Here is a 21,035-nt window from a genome sequence, read left to right as displayed (position 1 = left end):
GACCCCTCCCTTGGTGGAGGGACTGGAAGAGGTTTCTAGGGTGTTTATAATGTTTCTCGATTAGGGTGCTGGTTACCCATGTGTGTTCCTTTTGTGAAATTTCATCGCTCTTTAAACTCTCAAGCGCAGTTTTCAGTATCAACCCATCCTAATCTTATCAACCTATCCCATTCTTTATCTTTTCTACTTTCTTTTTACCAAAATCTTCAGCTGCTGAGATTCTTCGCTGTGTCTCAAACACGCCAGGCAAGTTCCTCCTTTAGTATTTTTACATGTGCTGTTCACTCAACTCTACTACCATAAAAGAATTAGTGGGGTAGATGCTCAGCTAACAACCTTTGCCCTCTTTAAGCAATTATTCCCAAAACTGTAGTCCTAGTGTGAGTATTCAGACAATCTACTCCTCTTGGAACAAGTGATTGATCCAAGAATGCACCGGACCCAAGCTTGGTCCATCAGATTCTGTCTCCTGGGAACTGGGAGTTTTGAACTGAGCGTTCGTGAGCCTGGACAGCATTGTTGCTGAGTCTACTGAACAGTAACTTGTGTAGCGTCCCTAAAAACTCCTGTTGTCCAGAGGTCCAGAGCTGTCCAGGCTCCCGTACTTCTTGAGGCTTTATTATACATCTATTTCTCCCTCAGATTTCACGAGCCTCCTTTGTATGCTTACAATAATTTTTTCCTTTGCTTAATCTAATGGTGTTGGTTTCTATTTCTTGCAACCAGAAGAATCGCAAATAGCACAATTTCTTTCTCATTTGCTCTTGCACACTTATTCTGTAAATATGTTGCTGGGCCCCATATTGATCTTTTCTTACTCTGATTGACAGGTGAAGAGAAGTGAATCAACAATCACCAAGTGTTTTCTTCCTGAGCCAGCCAAGTTTACAGCACAGCACAAAAGCTCTGGAGTTATTCTTGTGTCCTGTGCATGGCCCAGAAGTAGCACAGAACTATCTGGCCAAGTATATAAACAAGGGATACCTATGCACCTGGAGTGAAGTCATGACTTGTGACTAATTAAGACAGTGGCCTTCTCAGATATATGACTGGAGACAAATGGGTTCCCCCAGCCTGGTATTGCATAAGCCTGCAGGATTTGGACTCAACTGTAAGAGAAAGGGAGACAACCCTAAATTGACTGAGATTAAGAACCTTTGTGGGGGCCGGCCCCGTGGCTTGGTTAAGTGCGCATGTTCCGCTGCTGGCTGCCCGGGTTCGGATCCTGGGCACGCACCAACGCGCCGCTTCTCCGGCCATGCTGAGGCCGCGTCCCACATACAGCAACTAGAAGGATGTGCAGCTATGACATACAACTATCTACTGGGGCTTTGGGGGGAAAAAAAAAATGCTACAGTTTGTGATTTTCCTGAATAAAATGATAGACCTCAGTTATGCCTAAGGCTGATTTCTAGAAGATTTGGTTTTTTCCACCTATGTTCATAGCATCTTTATTTTGTCTAACCAAAATAAAATGCTTGCCTTCATTTATGAAAAACAAACTCAATACTTTTAAAATTTGACATTTTAATTGGAAACAGTTCACATGGTCTTCTCAAGGGAAGCTGAGAGAGGCAAAGTGCAATAAACAGAATGAAGTATCACACATACGTCTCTGCATAAATCAACATGAAAAGATTCCCAAGATATCTGAAATGGAAAAAGCAAGCTACAGAATAATAAGTACAGTGAGAGTCCACTGTTAAACATTTTTTCTAAACTATATATTTATGTATTGTTTTTGCAAATATGTTATTGTTTTTCTAATATAAAAACAACAAAATTAACGATGATGTTCAAAACACATTTATTTGCTAAATCACTTTGAGGTTGATTTATATAAGATAATATCAACAAATAAAATGTTTAATGAAAAACTAGAATCAAGTATACAATATACTTGATTCTAGAAACAAGTCTTATTTACAAACTAAGGAAAAAAGGTATTTCTTTTAATTAAATGTAGGTTTTAGAAAAACATTCATTATGCATTACTACCATAATAAAAATGGATTTCCTAAGAACAGCTCAAGTATCCAGTGACATCTTAAGAGATGAACCAAAATTTTTTTTCATTCATATTCAGAAAATCTAATGTGTTTACTTGCTTGTTGAGTCTTTGCGAGTCTGATCTTTTCAGCTTTGGTGATTAACTATAGACAAAGAAATCAGAAATTAGAATGTATTGGATACCTAAACACAAAAAGATAATTACTACTAGAAAAATTTCACAACTATCAGCTTGAATAAAATTTTTTAAAAAGTGGGAGAGGTATTTATCCAAAGAACTTGATAACACCAATTTACAAAGGTACATGCACCCCTGTGTTCATTGCGTTATTCACAATAGCCAAGACTTGGAAGCAACCTAAGTGCCCATCAAGGGACGAATGGATAAAGAAAGTGTGGTATATATACACAATGGAATACTACTCAGCCATAAGAAACAATGAAATCCAGCCATTTGTGACAACATGGATGGACATTGAGGGTATAATGCAAAGTGAAATATGTCAGAGGGAGAAGGTCAAATACCGTATGATTTCCTTCATTAAGTAGTAGATAATAACAACAATAAACAAACACATAGGGACAGAGATTGGATTGGTGGTTACCAGAGGGGAAGGGGGAGGGAGGAGGGTGAAAGGGATAATTCGGTACATGTGTGTGGTGATGGGTTGTAATTAGTATTTTGGTGGTGCACATGATGTAATCTATGCAGAAATAGAAGTACAATGATGTACACCTGAAACTTTTACAATGTTATAAACCAATGTTACTGCAATAAACAAACAAACAAACAAAAAAAAAACCCAACTTCATCAACACCCAAAAAAAAAAAAAAAAAAAAAGTGGGAGAGGTAGACAAATGAGGTAATTAAGCTTAGGTCAAATCAATCACAGAGAGAACTGTCTACATTATGGCTTATTAAGTATAATAGGTATTAAACCCTTGAATTATCTAAACCCCTCCCACTTTAGTTCCAGATTACTAAAAATTTCCCAATTAAAACCAGCCACTCAATGCTAGCAATTTTTTAACCTTTTAGGAGGATTCAGGACCCATATCTGTTAGTTGTTTCATATCCCCTTGGGCTTGAGTATTAATTACCAAGACACTTCTTAAATGGTATGTGGTCCCCAGTAATTATACTGTGCTTGAGAATTCATGTATTATTTGAATAAGACAGCATATTTGGGGCTGAGTGCTACACAAAGGTTTTCTTACAAATTTGAAAATTAAAATATCCCAAATAAGGATCTGCTACTAAGAGCACTTATTTTTTATTACATCTTTATATAAGTACTTGGATATTTTTAAAGAAGGCAAATGAAATTATGTGGAATGCAGAAGACCATTTAAAATGTCTAAATTTTCCCAAAGCTTTCTTGATGGAAAGATTTAAAATATCTTATTTAGCTTTGGAGGAAATTAAAATCTCAGTCTCTTAAAAACACAGATTCTAATGAGTATTCATTAAAATAGTTTCCTTTTTTCCCAATTATTTTATCAATGTCATAATGATTTATAACATTGTGTAATTTCAGGTGTACATTATTTAAAATAGTTTCTTTAAAGTGTTTGGTAATTGGCAGGAAGTCACTATTGGATTAAACTAAAAGCTATTCATCAGTGAGGTGAGTCAAAATGTATTTAAAACTCTTGTCACACCCATGTCCTGTTCACAAATTTCATGAATTCTCCCTTTACCTGCTGAATATTTGAGATATCAGTAATTTGGAGGGAAAAGACCGCTTTGATAAAAACAACAAAAAATTCAAATATGCTTTAAAAGCTAAAGAGAAATGAGAAAAGTCTCATTCTGTCTCCGGTAGCTGTTACCTACTTTTAGCAAAGTGACAGGGTACACTACAAAGATCTGGTCCAGCAAGAATGAGCAAGACCCCTTTTGGCAGATCTTTCCTTCATTTTACTGACCTTATGTGAGAGTTCCAATTTAATTTACTCATACTTGATTTTTACAAGTAAAAATATCATATGTAGAAAATAAAATTTTTCTTTATTCTATTTTCTTGTCTTTTAATTCTGTATAAACCGATGGGGATTAGGAAATTGTTCCCAGTATCCTTCTACTCCATAACGGGAAAACTAAGAACCAGGATTTTTTACTAGTGCTTTTCTTTCACTCCATTACGGACCAAATACAATACTACTGTGGAAACACTGGGCTGTCATGTCAGTGAGGTATTTATGTCATACTTTGGGCTGTTAATTTTTTCTAAGTCCTTAACTTCCAGTACTAAGTGCTTATTCCCAGTACTGCAGCTACACTGGCCTCCTAGTTGACACTCCCTCTCAAGGCCTCTGCACTCTCTGCTGCCTCTGCCTGGACGCTGTGCATCTAAGCTCCCCTAGCTTGCGTGCTCACTTCCCTAAGATCTGCTCTAATGTCACCCTCACAGACAGAACTTCTTAGACCACCTCAGCAATGTAAAACTATCCCACAATACCCTTTAATTTTTCTGCACGGGACTGGTCATCGCCTGACCTAACCTGCTGACATGTAGGCTGCATGAAAGCAGGGGACTTCGTTACCCATGGTTGTAGCCCCAGTTCCTAGAAGAGTGACTAACACAAACGGGCACTCAAAAAACATTAATTGAATTAACAAAAAAGTAGGTTGACTAATTATGGTTTACCCCTGTCCCCTGAAAAGCTTGTACAGCACCTACTGTGTGTGGTACCTTTTTTTCATTTCGTGGAGATGAGCCAATTAGCTACTTCCATAGCTTCACTAGGATCCTATACTTTCAGATGTTTCTGTTTATCAAACAAATCATGCTAATGACAAGCCTGATGGCACAACAAGTAACTGAGATCAGGAAAAGAATTCTCTGACTCAACGACAGAGCTACTCATTGTGTTCCAACCCAATTTACAAAATTCCCTGTCAATGTTTATTTCCTTGCCTCAAATTTAAGTTACAGAGATGGGATCTTTCTGAAAAACAAAATGACTAATTCCTAGTTTTAAAAATATACACAATTTAAATGAAATTTCACACCAATTAGAAGGATACGTATTAACAAAGTGATTGCATTTCAGTTGTGAGTTCTGGATTAATGATTTTAACATTTAAATAATCTCAAGCAGACTTTTAAATTAACACCTCATAGACCTGAAAGAGTCCTTAGGAAGGAAGGAGGTCTCCCCACCTCAGCCAATTCAGTCTGCATTCAAGGAAACAGAATTAACAAAGACCAGTAGGAAACCTGCCTCTAAATCATCCCAAATGCCAATGAATCCTAGGCAATGCAAGGCTGATGAAAAACACTTGATTTTTAAGTTTAAAAAAAAAAAGGAATTTTATAAATATGACCCCAAACCAACAAGCCTGGCATATAGGACATATGACTTTTCAAGTGCTAACCAATCATAAAAAAAATGTACATCTTGTTAGCTCAGGGCTGATCTTCCTCACACACACACAAAAAAAGTACATCTTTTCACATTTTTCTGACTTTTCTAATATACATTTTAAAATTCTGATAAGTAATATTAGTTATTATGTGTCCTATTTTGTGCTAAGCACTTTAAGATGTACTAATCTTTACAGGTATAATAATTTGTTTCAAAAGAATAAACTTGGGGGCCGGCCTGGTGGTTCAAGCAGTTAAGTGCGCGCGCTCCGCTGCAGCGGCCTGGGGTTCGCCGGTTCGGATCCCGGGCGTGCAGTGAAGCACTGCTTGGCAAGCCATGCGGTGGCAGCGTCCCATATAAAGTGGAGGAAGATGGGCACGGATGTTAGCCCAGAGGCAGTCTTCCTCAGCAAAAAGAGGAGGATTGGCAGATGTTAGCTCAGGGCCGATCTTCCTCACACACACAAAAAAGAAAGAATAAACTTGATAGCTCACTAGCAACAATAATTATTTTATAACTTAGTCAGTATAATTTAAAATAAAACTACGGAAAGACAGGCTTGCTTTAAATTATTTAATGTATTTAGGCTTTATCACTTGTTGACTATTGTAGAGAAAAAGAATAAAGCTTATCATTGCCATAGGGAACATTATGCATAAAGTCTCTCAACCTTATCTGTGGAGACTCATATCTTTCAAAACTACACTCCAAATACATTGTTTTTTACCACTAAGACAATCTTTAAATAATCATTTACCACCAAACTACAAAACACAGCAGCCAGAAATCAAGACTGTTTAAATTTAAATTACATCACTAGTTAAAAAAAAAAGAAAACTCTAAATTAAAATTATGTACGCTTGTGGGGAAAATAATTCTAATTTTGTGCATTTCAAAATCTAGAAAAATAAGTATTCCCTCTCAGTCTAAAACACAGTATAGTATATACCATGTAAATCTTTGTTACGTAGAGCAAAACCAAGGTTATTTTAGGACTATACATGACTGACTTTCAGAAAACATTCAACCTCCAAAAAAAGTTTAGGCTGCCAATAAAACAAAACAAATATGAACTGATTACCTTCTCAGTGCCTCTTTTCTTTTCACGAGGCTGATTAAGTTTGGCCTGCCTATCTACCAAAATCTTCTGCCAATACCTCTGTTCATGGTCACCTTAAAAACAAAACAGAAACACAGACCACTGAACATAAGGATACATATGAAGAGACATATTCAAGGCATCACATTCTCAGTAAGAAAAGTAGAATTATATTTAATGCTACTTTATGCATATTAAAGACAAAAAATATGTTTCATTAGCCAAACTCAGAAGATATAATCAATCATCCCACACTAAGAATTGTTAAAAAAGAAGATTCTATGAAGTTTTACCAGAAAGGATCTCGAGCTTCCAGCAGTGTTTCTTTTTAATTTCTGCATATGTCTTGATCACTGCTTGAGCATCCTCAGGAGTTTTAAACCTAGCATGGCATTCTGTATCTCCTTCTAGCAAATCAACATAAACAACTTCTGAGACTGTGGCCAAAGTATCCTGCATCAGAGTTTTAGAAAGACTTAAAATAAACAATAAAAATTTTTCATAATAATTCTAAAATTATTCCAATCGTTGTGTCAGAATTATAAGTCATATATAGCTTAAAATGAGGAGTAACTATCCTACATCAAATATTTCTTCTAAAATATACCAAATGCTCTTAAAAATTGACTTGGACAAAGTTGAGAACCAATTTAACATAACGTCTAATCACAACATACTTTCTTTTATTCAACCACACCCTTAAAATCTTAACAAGAATGGGAATATTGCATAAGGAGAACAGATTTGCAGAGCAGGATGTACAAACACTTATCCCACCCCCAAATCAAGAAGAGGAGTTCCAAGTCTGGGTGTAGTTAGAATAAGGAATAAAATTAAAAACACACACACACACAATGAATTGGGAGAAAAGGTGTGTTTCCTGTCACCTGTACAAAATCACATACAACTTAAAACATGTAAAAAACATTCAACTTTTTATAACAATTCACACACAAAAAGTTTCATGGAACCTACAAAAATCCTAGGTTCCGAGTGGGTCTATGGGACCATAGCTCAAGAGCTCTTACCCTCTGATAAAATACCTCAGCAACCTTTCCTAAACAAGTTGTTTAGACTTTGCTTCACCCAGCAAAGAGAAGTTTTACCTATGCCTGCTGTGAAGGCAAATTAACAAGATTCCTGCATTTCTAATCATTTTTTTTTTGGTCACAGTAGGTTCTACAGTGTATACAATGCAATTATGCAGGAATGTTACACTAATTCTTAATTCATCAACTTCCATTCATAAAGCTAAAGAAATAACTGGAGATTACCAACTGAAAAAAAAGTGTCTTATCCATCTCGTTCCCGTTAGTTTTAACCCAAAATTTCAAGCCACAACTAATTTAGATTATTTTTAGATGCTGGATTTTTAAAGTCTGAATTATAGAAAGAACTGAGCAATACCTGGAAATATTATTTTGTCATAGAATAAGAAAAGTTTATTAGTTAATATTATAGAACAAGTAGTAAAAACATGCAAGTCTGTAAAAGCCAGGGACTAAGTCTCACCTCATCCCAACACTTAGAATACTGCCTGCCACAAAATAGGCACTTAATAAATGAAAAAAATTACAAAAGAAATATACATGCCAATTCATCTCATTTCTCTATCTAGTTAATTAGTACGAAATCCAGACACAAAGCAAGAAAATAATCAGTATCAAGTTGATGAAATTTGAATTATTATTCACTGGTAGTAGTGAATTTTGTAAGTGATTTATCAGACAGATTAGATTACTACAATTCAAAAGATATTTACTACATATCCATTATAATGTCAGGCTAATCTCCGGATTTAAAACCTTCTTAGAATGACAAATTAGCCTGGTAATGGGCTGAGCAAGTCACAGACGGCCGAGACCATCATCATAGCTAAGTTTTTGTTCCAGCAAAATGTAAGTAACTACTAACTTGGTTAATGCACTTATTTTATGATTTTGATGAACATAAATGAAGAATTTGTAATGGCGATAATTATCATGTAGATAATAAAAGCTCTTTGATGAATATAACTAAATCTATGCTAGTCACTCCAAATAACAAACTTTGAGTAATTTTCCTATTAAAACTTGCAATCTGACTAACCGCAGCAGCATTTACATGCTCAATTTTTTCTCCTTCTTATCTGAAATTGTATATTGCTAACACACTCTGAAGTGCAAGCTGGTAACACGAATTTGGGATTGACCAAGATCCCTCATCTATATTGTAAAGAGAATCTAAATTTACGTGTGAGTGACAGCTACAGTTTTAGGATAGGGTTTCAGATAAAGAGTGCTTACAGATGATTACAGCGAGCAACCTCAATGAGGATGCAAGTTCAAGATGTGACTGGCATGAGTTTGGGCAAAACCAAAACAACACACTGCATGGTACTGAGAGTCAATATAAGAATTTTAAATATATTTGCTGTTATAGAACATTTTACATAAAGCACCTCACCTAAATGGGTGACAGGGGAGGGAGAAATAAGATAGGTACTCCACACAAAGCACTATGTCAGTAAGAAAGAGATACTGCCACAATGGTACAAAAGGCTGGAGAAGATAGACTACATAAAGTGGAAAAGAACAGTATGTGTAGCAACTTGTAGCGTAAATTATGGAGAACCATGAATTTACTTTGCACAAGCATGCAAATTTTTGTAGCTTTTCAAAATACTTGACACTTTTCTGTAATTGTTTCAAATTTTTTAAACTATCAGCATGCATTGAGAAATACCAAACCTTTTTAAAAATAAAAATTAAAAAGGCTCTTTTCTCCAGAAACTGCATTTATTTCAGAAAAAAATTTCAATTCCCAAGAAAATTCATTAACAGACAAAAATAAATCCATGGTAAGTGAAAAATACGCATATTATTCCTTTTATTTCAAAATAGTTCTGGCAGTTTTCAGGTCAAAAAATCTTTTAGAAATCTACTGAAAGCTAAGAGTTCTAATGAAAACAAATTACAAATTCTGTAGTTTGCTCCAAAACCAGACAACAGCAGATGATTACAATTTTAAAATAATTTCAGACCAACTCTAATGTTCATTAAATCTTTTAAAAAGTTCTGGCACTATGTATTTTTCTAAAATTCATTTTTCTCTGAAAACAGAAAAAGTCTTCTAAGAAACAAACACTGGGAAAGCATTTTACTCTATCTACTCCTTTAGTTAAAATGACTATAGTATGGTTTCCTCATTCAACTACACACCAACCAACCATTAGGAGCACCAATAAAAATAAGCACAAATTGCAGTTTTTCTATAGAAGGATGTTTAAACTGTGCTCACTGTAAATTTGCTCCACTGAGGAATTTCAGTGTTTAGATTTTGCTTTAACCTTAAGAGTTACTATGGAATCAAACCTTACAAGTAGTTTACCACAGAGGAACAAACTAAAATTTGCTTCATTCTCCATATTCTAAACTTTTTCACACGGGGGAGTTTTTAAGAGGAAAGAGGGACAACTATCCTGGGGAGTCAAAAGCATTACCCTGACTTGTTTCCTGCCAGGTAGAGGCTCCGTGCTAACGATCTTCACAATCACGCCGCTCACAAACTGTGGTCCCGCTGCAGGAACCTTCTCCTGAGGACAAGGCTCTTCACTGTTTGCTGTGGATTTGAAAAGGAAAACACCAAAAATAAATCTCTTACACTTAATAATTTAACACTCAGGAGGCCCACTTTAGAATAACAACGATTTCTTAGGCTGATTTAAATAACTAATTTAAATTTACTTAATTTAAAATTTAATCGTAAAATAATTAAGTAATTAAGAAAGTTAATGTTGTAAGTCATACTGCTTATTGTAAATTACCATGAAATAAAATAAAAAGTCTGAGTACTCTAAATGCAAACTGTTATGTTTATGGAGCACTTGTAAACCTTAGAAAAAAAGCCCTTTTTCCCTGAAATTTACTTACTAAAGTGAAGAAATAAAATAAATAGGCATAGGATAACATATAAGAATATTCTGTACTCATTATGATTCAAATGTAAAAAATTTTATTTTCAGTTCATAGGAATTTAAAATATACCCTAATATTGAAGATTTCATAAGAATCTTGTTTTAATTTTTTCCTGCTTGTGGTTAATACTATGGAATAAAAGTACACATGAGAAATTACAATCTTTGTTTCTACAAATTTGCTCAATTCATAAACTAGGCACTCATTACTAAATCTAATTAACAGAAAACTTACGTGATTCAAAAAGACAGTTTAAAATAAATCCTTCAAATATTCTTATATCAAGAATAAATCACACGTCTGGACGACTTGATAAATCAATAATTGTTCTAATAACAACCACTGTATAATTAAGTTTTTTAAAATTAAACTTTATCCTACAGTAACTCAGAAACAGCATTTCAGTGTACGAGTACAATATAATGTTACAAAAACTATGACAGCGATGTTTACTTTCTCCAGTTTTCATTCCAGACTTATCAGGTTCTCCGTGGTCTGTTTCCATTTCTGACTCCAGTTTTGTTTGGGATATTGTTTTTTTCAAAGACGCCATGCTGGCTTTTTGCAATGCTAAATACTCTTTTTTCAAATCCATCCACTCGTTCCTGTGAATGACAAAATGTACTCCTGAAACAGTGACAAGTGATTAAGTGAAAAGCAAATGTCTGAATACATACATTTAGTGACTTGCAAGCACTCCTCCCAACTCGCCTTTCTTTACACACATTCAAATTATTCCTGAGTTCTAAGTCCATCTAGCAGACCAGCAAAAGGGGAGTTCCCCTTGTCCCAACATTCAGATTAAGTGTTTTAAATTTGCCAATTAAATTCTTGAGTATGCTTCAAATATTTGAATTTATGAAAATAAAAGTTTTGAATTAATTAACTAGTAACATTTACTAGAACAGCCAGTCACCTCTGGGGGAAAAAATGAGAGATTAAAATTCAAAGACTTGTTAAACTGCTTCCAATTTGGGAGATAACATTCTTTAGTATTTACTTGAATCAAAAGGAATTTCTAAGAAGAAAAAAACACCCCATGGAAGCAATTTATTTATTTACATACATTTAACATGTAGATGTTTCTTCAAACAGCTAGAGCTCCTCCAGAAAGAAACACAATGCCTCTCCTAGCTCCCCAGGAGCACACATTGTTACCCTAATCTATGCCATCAAACAAGCAGATAGGGGATTTTTTTAAAGAGGAGGATATCTTGTGGTAATGGTTTTAGCTGTTAACATTGACATCTGTATACTTCAAAAAAAAAAAAAAAAAAAAGAAGTATCCAGACCCACCCAGGATCATACATTCCCTGTGAGCTGATACATTAGAATAACAAAAGGCTCTTGTAATGATTCTCTGAGATAAAAAGGCAAAAGGAATTCAGGGGTTAAGAATAGTATAAATACAAGTGCCTGAGGTCCTTGCCTTTTAACCTTCAAGAGGAGAACAGACTCTTGGAAACTCTTCCAAAAGGTATGCCATTCTTTTTTTTTTCCTACTTGGTTCTCACCCCTCGAGTAGATGGACTCCCTTTAACTTTAACATGGAAGTGCTTTCTGTGACTTAAAATAGTAAGTGCTTCCATGTTTTAGTAGAAGTGAATCCAAATTATTCCTCTGGATACAACGTGGCAACCTGGTTAATGTATAGAGGCCAAAGGGATCCCCTTTGCTTTAACATGGGGGTACCTGCTGTGTAAAACAAAAGTAAGTGCTTCCATGTTTCAGTGGAGGTGTCTCCAAACCGACACGTTTATGTTGACCTAAGTTTATTTTTTAAACGTCGTTTACAGGTTAAAAAATGTTCATGATTCCAACTTTTTCCAAGACTGGGCTCCCCACCACTTAAACGTGGATGTACTTGCTTTGAAACTAGAAAAGTAAGTGCTTCCATGTTTTAGTGATGGTAAGTCTTACTTTTACAAGACTCAAGAGTCTTTATTTAACTACTGTCTTTGGTATATTTGACTTGTGTCTTTTACATGTGTTAAGGAACACCCTCGACTTTAACATGGAGGCACTTGCTGTGACCTGATAAAAATAAGTGCTTCCATGTTTTAGTGTGGTGGTTCCTTTTTAGTCCTCAACCGTGTTATACCCACATCCTGTGCAAATCTTGGACACAGGCCATTACTGTTGCTAATATGCAACTCTGTTTAATACAAATTGGAATTGCACTTTAGCAATGGTGATGGAGTGTGTCAATTGCCAACAAATTTATACTATTGACTTACTTTGATAGTACTCTTAATGGTATAACTTCTTCTCCCATTTTATGCCTTTCTTTATGTTTTTTCTTATGCTTCCTTTTTGCTTTTAAGAGGGATCCATCTTTTATATCTCCGGTATCCTTTTCCTCTTCAGTAGAGACTTCTAAATCTTTAAAGTTAAGAAGAAAAGACTTAAGTTAAGAAATAACCTTATTTATCTAATCCTAACCTTGAAGTCATAAATACCTTTGTCTTTGGAAACTTCTGAGGCTTCTTTTTTAATGTCTTTCTGAGCCATTTTCTTGACTTTTGATCTGGGAGCTATGCACTCTGCATCTTCAGAGCTACTTCTCTTCCTCTTCCCTGTTCTGACTGAAGGTAAGTTGGATGCTTCAGCTTTTTCCCGTTTTTTCTTTTTCTTTGAGGGTGGCTTTTGGGGTTCAGTAATCTCTACTTCGGAGCCCTCAGATGTGGTCCTGGATCTTTTTATTTTACACACGGCCTCCTTGCTTGTGTCCATATTTGATTCCTTGGTCTGGATGTTGTCTTCCTTCTTCACTCGGCCTTTCTTCTTCTTTTTCTTTTTCTTTTCTTCTGTAACAATGTTATCATTAATTTTAATTTTACTTCAACTACATCTACTTTGATATTATTAGTAACTCACCTGATACTCGAAGGGCAGGAATGGGCTTATTTTTCACTGTCTTAGGAAATATACCAGGTTTTCTTGGTGCTTCTTCTGGTGGGTTGTTAAGAAACTGAAAAGGAATCAGCAAAATTCTGTTACTATTTCAAACACTTGCTAATTTTCTTTTTTTCCTTTTAGGTTTTGGACCTACCTCAATAGCTTTTGCTGCTTGTTCCTTTGTTTCAAATTCCACAAAGGCAAATCCCTTTGGATCTCCAGTAGACTTGTAATGTGGTATACTTATATAAACAACATTGCCACATTTCCCAAATACTCTTTCAATCCAGCTGTGATTAACATTTTTGGGAAGCAACTCCTGTGGTAAATTAGAAGCAGTATTAAATATATAAGGATTCTTATTCACAAGGCCAATAAATTTTTATTTGAATATTAAAATGTTTTTCTTTTGTATGTGAGAAAGGTATGAACAAGCATGTGAGAGAAGTGCATGAGACAGAAGAGTGGTTTGAGAGAGATGTGAACCTGAGATGCAGAGGCTGTCAGATGTGAGCAGGAAAGGGAGACCCAGGTGGAAGGGAGCCATTTGAGAGATGTTTGTGTGCAACTGCGTGTGAGAGCAATAGTGGGTGTGTAGATGGGGACTGAGAGGGGTGTATAACAGGTATTGTGCGTGAAGAGGAGGTGCAGATGAGAGAAGTGTCAAAAATTTGTCATGCTTTGCTGGAGATGAGGTTTTTCTAGAAAAACAGCTTACCACATACACTGTCCGCTCATCCTCATCTTTTGGTCTTTCACCCAGAGGTTTTTTCCTCCTGATTCTGGTGCCTTCTAAATCCAGCTTTAAAGGTACATTATTAGGTTAGTAGACTAAATTACATGGTTATGTGATATCAATTGTCACAATTCTTACCTCTACAACAGCTGAACTTTTCAGTGCTCTGGCTATTAACTTGCCATCAGTGGTCAATTTTTTCATTTTGTTGAAAGACACAAGAAGTGATATATCAACATCTAATGGAAATGCAAAAGTGAATAAGTATAAATACAAATAAAAGCCAAACCCGTGGGATAAAGGCAATTTGGGATAAAATCAATCTGCCCTTATATGCAGGTACAGGCCATTAAGTCATGGTTAAAAATTCAGTTCACATTAATTAAATCGTAACACAATAAAAGGTATTTTTCAGATTTGGACTAGGGTAAAATGTCTTGTCTGAGATAACTGCCTGAGCACACATGCACATGCCTCTCCTCAAACATGGACAACATAAAACAGGTCTTCTGAATTATTTTGATATAACTGCTTTGGTTTGAAGTCGCTAGAGTCCTATTTGAGTCCTTAACTCTAGAAACTAAGTATTGTCGTAAAGGCTAAAATGAGCCACAACAGTTTATGTGGAAAATATTTAATATCTAATGGATGTGTGTAGACATTACATTATAAAATGCTATATAAAAAGTATGTAATAGTGTATAATATATATATACTATGTAATACTATATATATACTGTGTAATGTAGTATATATAATCTATATACATCATATAGAATTTTATTTAAATTTATATTTCAGAAGTTAAAAGGTAACACACATCTAAAAACTAGTTCCCTTACATATTGAAAGCAAACTTACATCCATCTCTAGATTTTTCTATCTGCTCTCGAAGAAATCTATCCTTGTGAAGATTTGCATCTCCAAACCAGAAGTCCACTTGCTTAGCAATATCTGCAAGCACCTGTTTAACTCGAGACCGTTTCTTTTTTTCTACATCTTTTTTCTTTTCAGTGCTTTCCTCTTCGATTGCCTTTTCCTGATTTCCACTTTCAGTTTCCATTACTGTGAACTGAAAAAAAGGTAAATATTTAAGCTACCGCAAGTAATTAATTGGTAATAAAAAAAATTTAGATTAGCCTTTAATTATCTAAAGGGATAATGGACTCAAATTTTGGCCGCCAGAGGATAAATTTTTCAGAGGAACACTTCCCAGACATTTTCTACAATCAGCTGAGGAAACTTTCATTGGCCTTGTGGTTTTAAAATCTTTTTTAGCTCTTCCCTGTTTACTTTTCATTGCCCTTGTTTTCACTTTTAAAATAATTACCTCCTATCATGGATCATAGCTTTAGTTTTTTATGCCTTTTAAACTGCAGGACCAGATTATCCTAGTATAGTATAAAATCTCTACCTACATCTATAGCTCACCAAGCTACACTTTTAAATCAGTGAGTCAAAGTGTGAGATTAAGTGACTCAGACATTCTTCGTCTCAAACCTCAAAAAAGTCATTCACATTTTTTAATGCTACAACTTCTAATGAAACACTAATAAACTGATTCTTGATTTTGATTTTTTTTGGTTAGGAAGATCAGCCCTGTGCTAACATCTGCCAATCCTCCTCTTTTTCTGCTGAGGAAGACTGGCCCTGGGCTAACATCCGTGCCTCATCTTCCTCCACTTTATATGGCACGTTGCCACAGCATGGCTTGCCAAGTGGTGCATCGGTGCGCGCCCAGGATCCGAACCGGGGAACCCGGGCCGCCGCAGTGGAATGCGTGCACTTAACCGCTTGTGCCACCGGGCCAGCCCCCTTGATTTTGATTTTTAAAAAGGTTAATTTCTGCTCACTAGGGGTAGAATTCAACTGGTAAGCTGTAGAATCAGCCTTCTGTTTTTCAGGTGACCTTCCCTCCCAGGGAGTACTTCTTGGGCAGCAGTGCCCAAGCCCTCCTTCCCCAGGTGACTTTGCAGGCCTCTTTGCTCCCTCAGCTCCAGCTTACTGGTTTTCTAGCTGTTCCTAAACGTTAGCCAGCAGACTCTTGCCAGAGGGCCTTTTGAAGCTGCTGTTCTCTCTCAAACACTCATCCCCTAGATTACATGGCTTGCTCCCTCACTTGGCTGAAGGCTTGTTCAAACCTCACCTCTGAGGTCTCCTCCTACAACCATATTTAAAACTGCAAACTTGGGGACAAACAGATACTCTATCTCCTCTGCCTTATTTTCTCCATTGCACTTAAATCACTTTCCAATAGTACTATATAATTTGTTTATTCTTTATCCTTCTTAGAATGTAAGATTGATGAAATAAGAGATTTTTGTCTGTTTTGTGTACTGATGCATCCCCAGTCCCTGGCAAGTAGCCACTCAAAAATTTGTCAAATGAGTTGTGTCATCTTAATTGAATCATCAGGGGTATGTATACAAAAATGAGTATATGAGCAAAGGCTGCACATCAGGCCTGGCACGATGCAGGCCTGCCTCAGCCTCCCTTCCATAATACGGTTTTGTGGGAAACAGAAGAGAGAAGACAAACGGGGAGGTGTCTCTGTCTCTCCGGCCACACTGGGGTGGGAGCTGCTATTAGTTGGTATGCAGGCCTTGGGCCTATGTGACTAGGATGACATATCTGATTGGTGGGCAAAAGGGGCTAAAGCTGTTACCTATCAAGGTGACCTAAAACACTGTGGCCCTTATCTGTGGAAGCCATACATGTCTATTGTAGGAAAGGGGCACAAAAAACAAAACAAGAAACCAGCGGATTTGGGTGATTTGCTGGATTTGGGTAAGTGCAGGGGCCGGGCCTCCAGATGAGCTGAAGATGCTACCCCTACTGCGTCCGCTGCCTCGCATCCTTCTTTAAAGCTTGCAAACACAGTATTAGATTAAGGCCTACTGTTCTCCTGAATCTGTCAGCTAGAATCTGTCACTGCAGCAATGATGCTGCAGAAGTAACAGAAACAGACCATGTATTTCAGAGAGACATCCAGTCAGAGAGCACGAAGCCACTAATGCATTTCACTTCAAGTCTCCAACTAAACTTGCGTTCTCACCGAAGTCAGGAGAAGAGTATTCCGGCATTTATTTAGAACAGGCTTCAGCTGATCAGCCAAGTACCAATTTTGAAAATAGATACTTAATGAAGTATTTCTTCAGATGATGCTAGCATTACACAAAAAATGGGTGTCCACACCAGAAGTAATCAGTAGAAGAAGAAGCAGGTGTCACTTAATGCTGAGTAATCGCGTTCCTCACCTCATACTCTCACTTCAACGCATCCTGTCAGGCTTCCCTTCCCGCCATTCCAGTGACACTGAAAACAAAGATCTCCCCCAGCTGCTTGACCTCTCAGCAGCATCTGCAGTTGATAACTCCTTCCTGGAAAACATTTTTCTTCACCTGGCTTCCAGGAGAGTTTTCCTCCTTCTCAATTTCTTTTTCGGGACCCTCCTACTCTGCTCTACCTTCACATGCTGCCTAGGATTGCATTCAGCCCTGGGCGCCCTTCTTATCGACACACCCATCCTTGCTGAGGGTCCCTGGCTTTCAGCTCCTCGGCTCCACGCTGATGTGTCACCCATCTACGTTCTCCAGCCCCGACTTCTCTCAGTAGCTCCCCATTCCAATATTCGACTGTCCATTTGACAGCTCCATTTGTTCACCTAAAGTAAATCTCAAGTTTAAAATGGCAAACATTAAACTCTCAAATTTTAACAGACCTTTTTTTGCCTAGTTTTCCTGATCTGCGAAAATACCAATTAAAAAATTGCCGAGAGGGCAAAAACCTTGAAATCCTCCTTAATTCTTCTTTTCCTCACACCCTACAGCCAATTCATTAGCATTTCTATGAGCTCTGACTTTATACAACATATCTTGAATAGGAATACTTCTCATTTCTTCCATCACAACCACCTGGTCCGAGCTCTGTGTCTTGCCCGAACTACTGCAAGAGCATCCTCATGTATACTAGTTTATACTCTTGTTCCATTATCATTTCTCCAGATAGCAGCCAGAATAATAATTTAAATATGTAAATCAGAACATGGCAATCTCTTGCACAAAATCCTTCAAAGGTTTCTTAGCACCCTCAGAATAAAATTCTTACTGTGGGCTACTAGGCCCTATTCAATCTGGCCTCGGGATATCTCCCTAACTTCATCTCTTAAAATTCTTTCCGGCACGAGCACTCCAACTACAACGCCCCATCTTTCTGTTCCTTAAAACACGCTAAGGCCTTCCCATCTCCAGGCCTTTGCTCTCGCCACTGTCTTTACCTTTCCTGCAGCATCTATAGGGATTATGTTCTTGTTCATTCAGGTCTTTGAAAATGTCATTTTCTCTACGAGCCTTTCTTTTCTACCCAACCTAAAATATTTCCTCCCTGCCAACCTTACCCCTACCCACTCCTCCAGTCACCACTTTCTATCCTTGTATTCTCTCATCATTACCCAGAATTACAGTTTTACTGTCTGTCTACTTCACTAGAAAGTAAACACTATGAGGACAGGAACTTTAGCTTGTCACGACCCAGGCATTTGGTGAATTAAATAAATAATGTATTTAAAAGGATCTTATAAACTATAAAGTGTTAAGCATTTCAAGTTCTTTTGTAAGAGGGTAGAATTATAAACAAAATACAAATGTGGCCTACGATTATCACTACAGCAGGGTCCACTGCTAACTTTCCCTTCTGAAAACACCAGATTATAAACGGCAGACTACCAGCTCTCCAATTCTTTTCCTTGTCAGAAAATACCACCTAAAGAAGTAGCGGACAGACCTGCATAAGCACAGAACAGCACAGTTCTCCTAGAAACCAGACTACTCCCAGGATTCTCATATCTCAGTCCAGAGATTCTCCTTCATTCCTTCTCCTAGGGATTATTTTTGTGGCTTGGGGAAGTAACTTCAGAAACTCTTACCTAGTGTGCATAACACATATCAGCAATTTGCAATCTTAAAAAATATTTATGTAACCATTATTATCATTTTATCATTTACCAGTCAGTTTAGAACAGTTTATAAACTATTCTAGAAGTCCTCCATCCTTCACAAAAGCTGTGCAACTTGTCTACAAGACAGATTTAATTTTGCGACTGTGATGTCAAAACTTTCAACACTAAACATTCCCAGCCCCTTCTTGTAACATAATATGTATTTTTAAAAAACTGTTAAATGAACCAGTGAAGTCTAACTAGCTTCTAAACAGAGCTTTTAAACACAGAAAACAAGTTACTGTGTAACAATGTCAGTCACTTTATATACCTTGCTTGAAATCCTCACAAGCCCACTAGGTTGTTTCTTCCAACTTCTTTTTATAGAGGGTCAAAGGTTAAGTGACTTGAGCAAAGCTGGCTGGGTAAGGAAGCTCAGGTATGTGTGACTCCCACGTTGCCTACCTTTCGGTAGAACCTCTTGCAAACTGTCACCACGCATTCTATGTTCTGACTCAGGAATTCTTAACCTGAAGTCCATGGAATTTTGGGTGGGTTTCAAGAATTCTTGTGAATCCCATGAAATTGTTAAAAGATAAATTTTAAAGGAAAAGTAAAATCACGACTATTGTATAAATATAAAATGAATACATGTCAAAAATCTTATTTAAGTAATTCATTAGGGAACTAGCTAAGTGTTAAAAATCAGTTCACAGGAGAATTAAAAAACCAGACACACAAATATAAGCTATCAGGAACGGCGAAATGAATTTGTTAATAAACGCACAACCGGTCAGGGCAACAATGGCAAAAATAACTGCAAGACTAATTTCCATTATTATCGTTGGCTACAACTGACACAATTGTGAAATAACTCAATGACAACGACAGGCAGAGATAACCTGGAAGAGGGAGCTACCCAAGACACCCAGTAGTTTTTTTTCTTGGCCATTTCAAAGTCTTTCACAATTTTTCCTAACAAAATTATATGCAAAATGTTTTGACATGTACCAGCATTTTCCGGGGAGGCTCAGCCACAGCTTTTATCACGTTTTTAAAAGAAATGGTGTGCCAAGAAGGTTAAGAACCACTGCTCCAGTCACAGCCACCTATGCAAAGGTACCCGAACGCTTTCGCCCCTCTGTGCGTTTGCTCTGAACGACTCCTGTCTGCCTTGCCTTATAAACCCCACTCAATCTCAAGGCCCCGGCTCACGGCCTCTTCCTCTCCGGAGCCTTCCACCGCATCTCCCCCGATTAACCGCCTCCTCATCCGCTTCCCTGAAGCACGGCTATTGACGCACTCCGTACACCGTATTTAGCACTTATTTGTTAGCTCCCTTCCACAACTGGACTTTCAACTCTTTGCTGACAAACACTAGAGTCCTGAAGAAGGAAATGATTTCATTTTAAAACACAAGTCCTCACATTCGCTATTCTTTGGCCACCAAGCGGCAAAGCTGCGAAGCAAGGCTACTTCCATTTTGACTTCTGCCCCTCTCAGCACCCGTCCCTCCGCACGGACGCCGCCAGGGCGGGGCGGACCCCAAACTTCCAGCGCCGGACAACGCGCGCCCCCAATCGCTGACAACTGGAACTACAAGGGCTGCCAGAGGCCTTCTGCGCGTGCGCACAGAGAACCAGGGCACGCCAACTGACGGGTGAGTTGGAGGGGGCGGGGTGAGAGGGCCTACAGAGGATAGAATGGACTGCATGAAAAAGGACTGAGGGGAATTTAGACCTCACCCGACCTGGGCAACCCTATGGCCCACTTGAACTTACTCCGTTCAGCCCCCAAAATACAGGGCCAGAGACTGCGTCCTTGAGCTCTTTCCGTCTCCCGATCCTTACGGTCCTGGTCGTCTCTGCGTCATAAGAGGAGCGACACCGTTCTCCGCTTCCCGTCGCAGAAGACGGGCCCAGGGGCGGCGCGCCGTCTCTTACGTCACAGGCGTGGGCTGCCTCGGGGGGCGGGGCATCGCAGAACGCGCCCGCCCAAGGAGGCTCGCAGCTAGGGAAGAATTTGAT

General features: G+C 37.7%; 1 protein-coding gene across 5 annotated transcripts; it reads right to left on the bottom strand.

The window, feature by feature from the left end:
- Positions 1-1,507: 1,507 nt before the first annotated feature.
- LARP7 (La ribonucleoprotein 7, transcriptional regulator) lies at positions 1,508-20,886 on the bottom strand. 5 transcript variants are annotated; one of them, XM_058549929.1, is made up of 13 exons: positions 20,790-20,886; positions 14,934-15,144; positions 14,211-14,311; positions 14,055-14,138; positions 13,491-13,655; positions 13,316-13,409; positions 12,898-13,245; positions 12,676-12,820; positions 10,892-11,043; positions 9,964-10,082; positions 6,776-6,935; positions 6,465-6,556; positions 1,508-2,153 (listed from the first exon to the last, which is right to left on the bottom strand). In XM_058549929.1, the coding sequence occupies exons 2-13, from the start codon at positions 15,133-15,135 to the stop codon at positions 2,073-2,075; spliced, it is 1,743 nt and encodes a 580-aa protein (XP_058405912.1). In that variant the 5' UTR covers positions 15,136-15,144; positions 20,790-20,886; the 3' UTR covers positions 1,508-2,072. The 5 variants fall into 5 exon arrangements, 4 of the variants coding, with proteins under 4 accessions (XP_058405912.1, XP_058405913.1, XP_058405910.1 ...); XM_058549930.1 differs by lacking the exon at positions 20,790-20,886 and adding an exon at positions 20,436-20,737; XM_058549927.1 differs by lacking the exon at positions 20,790-20,886 and adding an exon at positions 20,020-20,420.
- Between the last annotated feature and the right edge of the window lie 149 nt (positions 20,887-21,035).

The sequence above is a fragment of the Diceros bicornis genome, chromosome 11, assembly GCF_020826845.1.
Source record: "Diceros bicornis minor isolate mBicDic1 chromosome 11, mDicBic1.mat.cur, whole genome shotgun sequence".
In the NCBI taxonomy this organism is placed as follows: Eukaryota; Metazoa; Chordata; class Mammalia; order Perissodactyla; family Rhinocerotidae; genus Diceros; species Diceros bicornis.
This window is presented reverse-complemented; position numbering and strand designations above follow the sequence as displayed.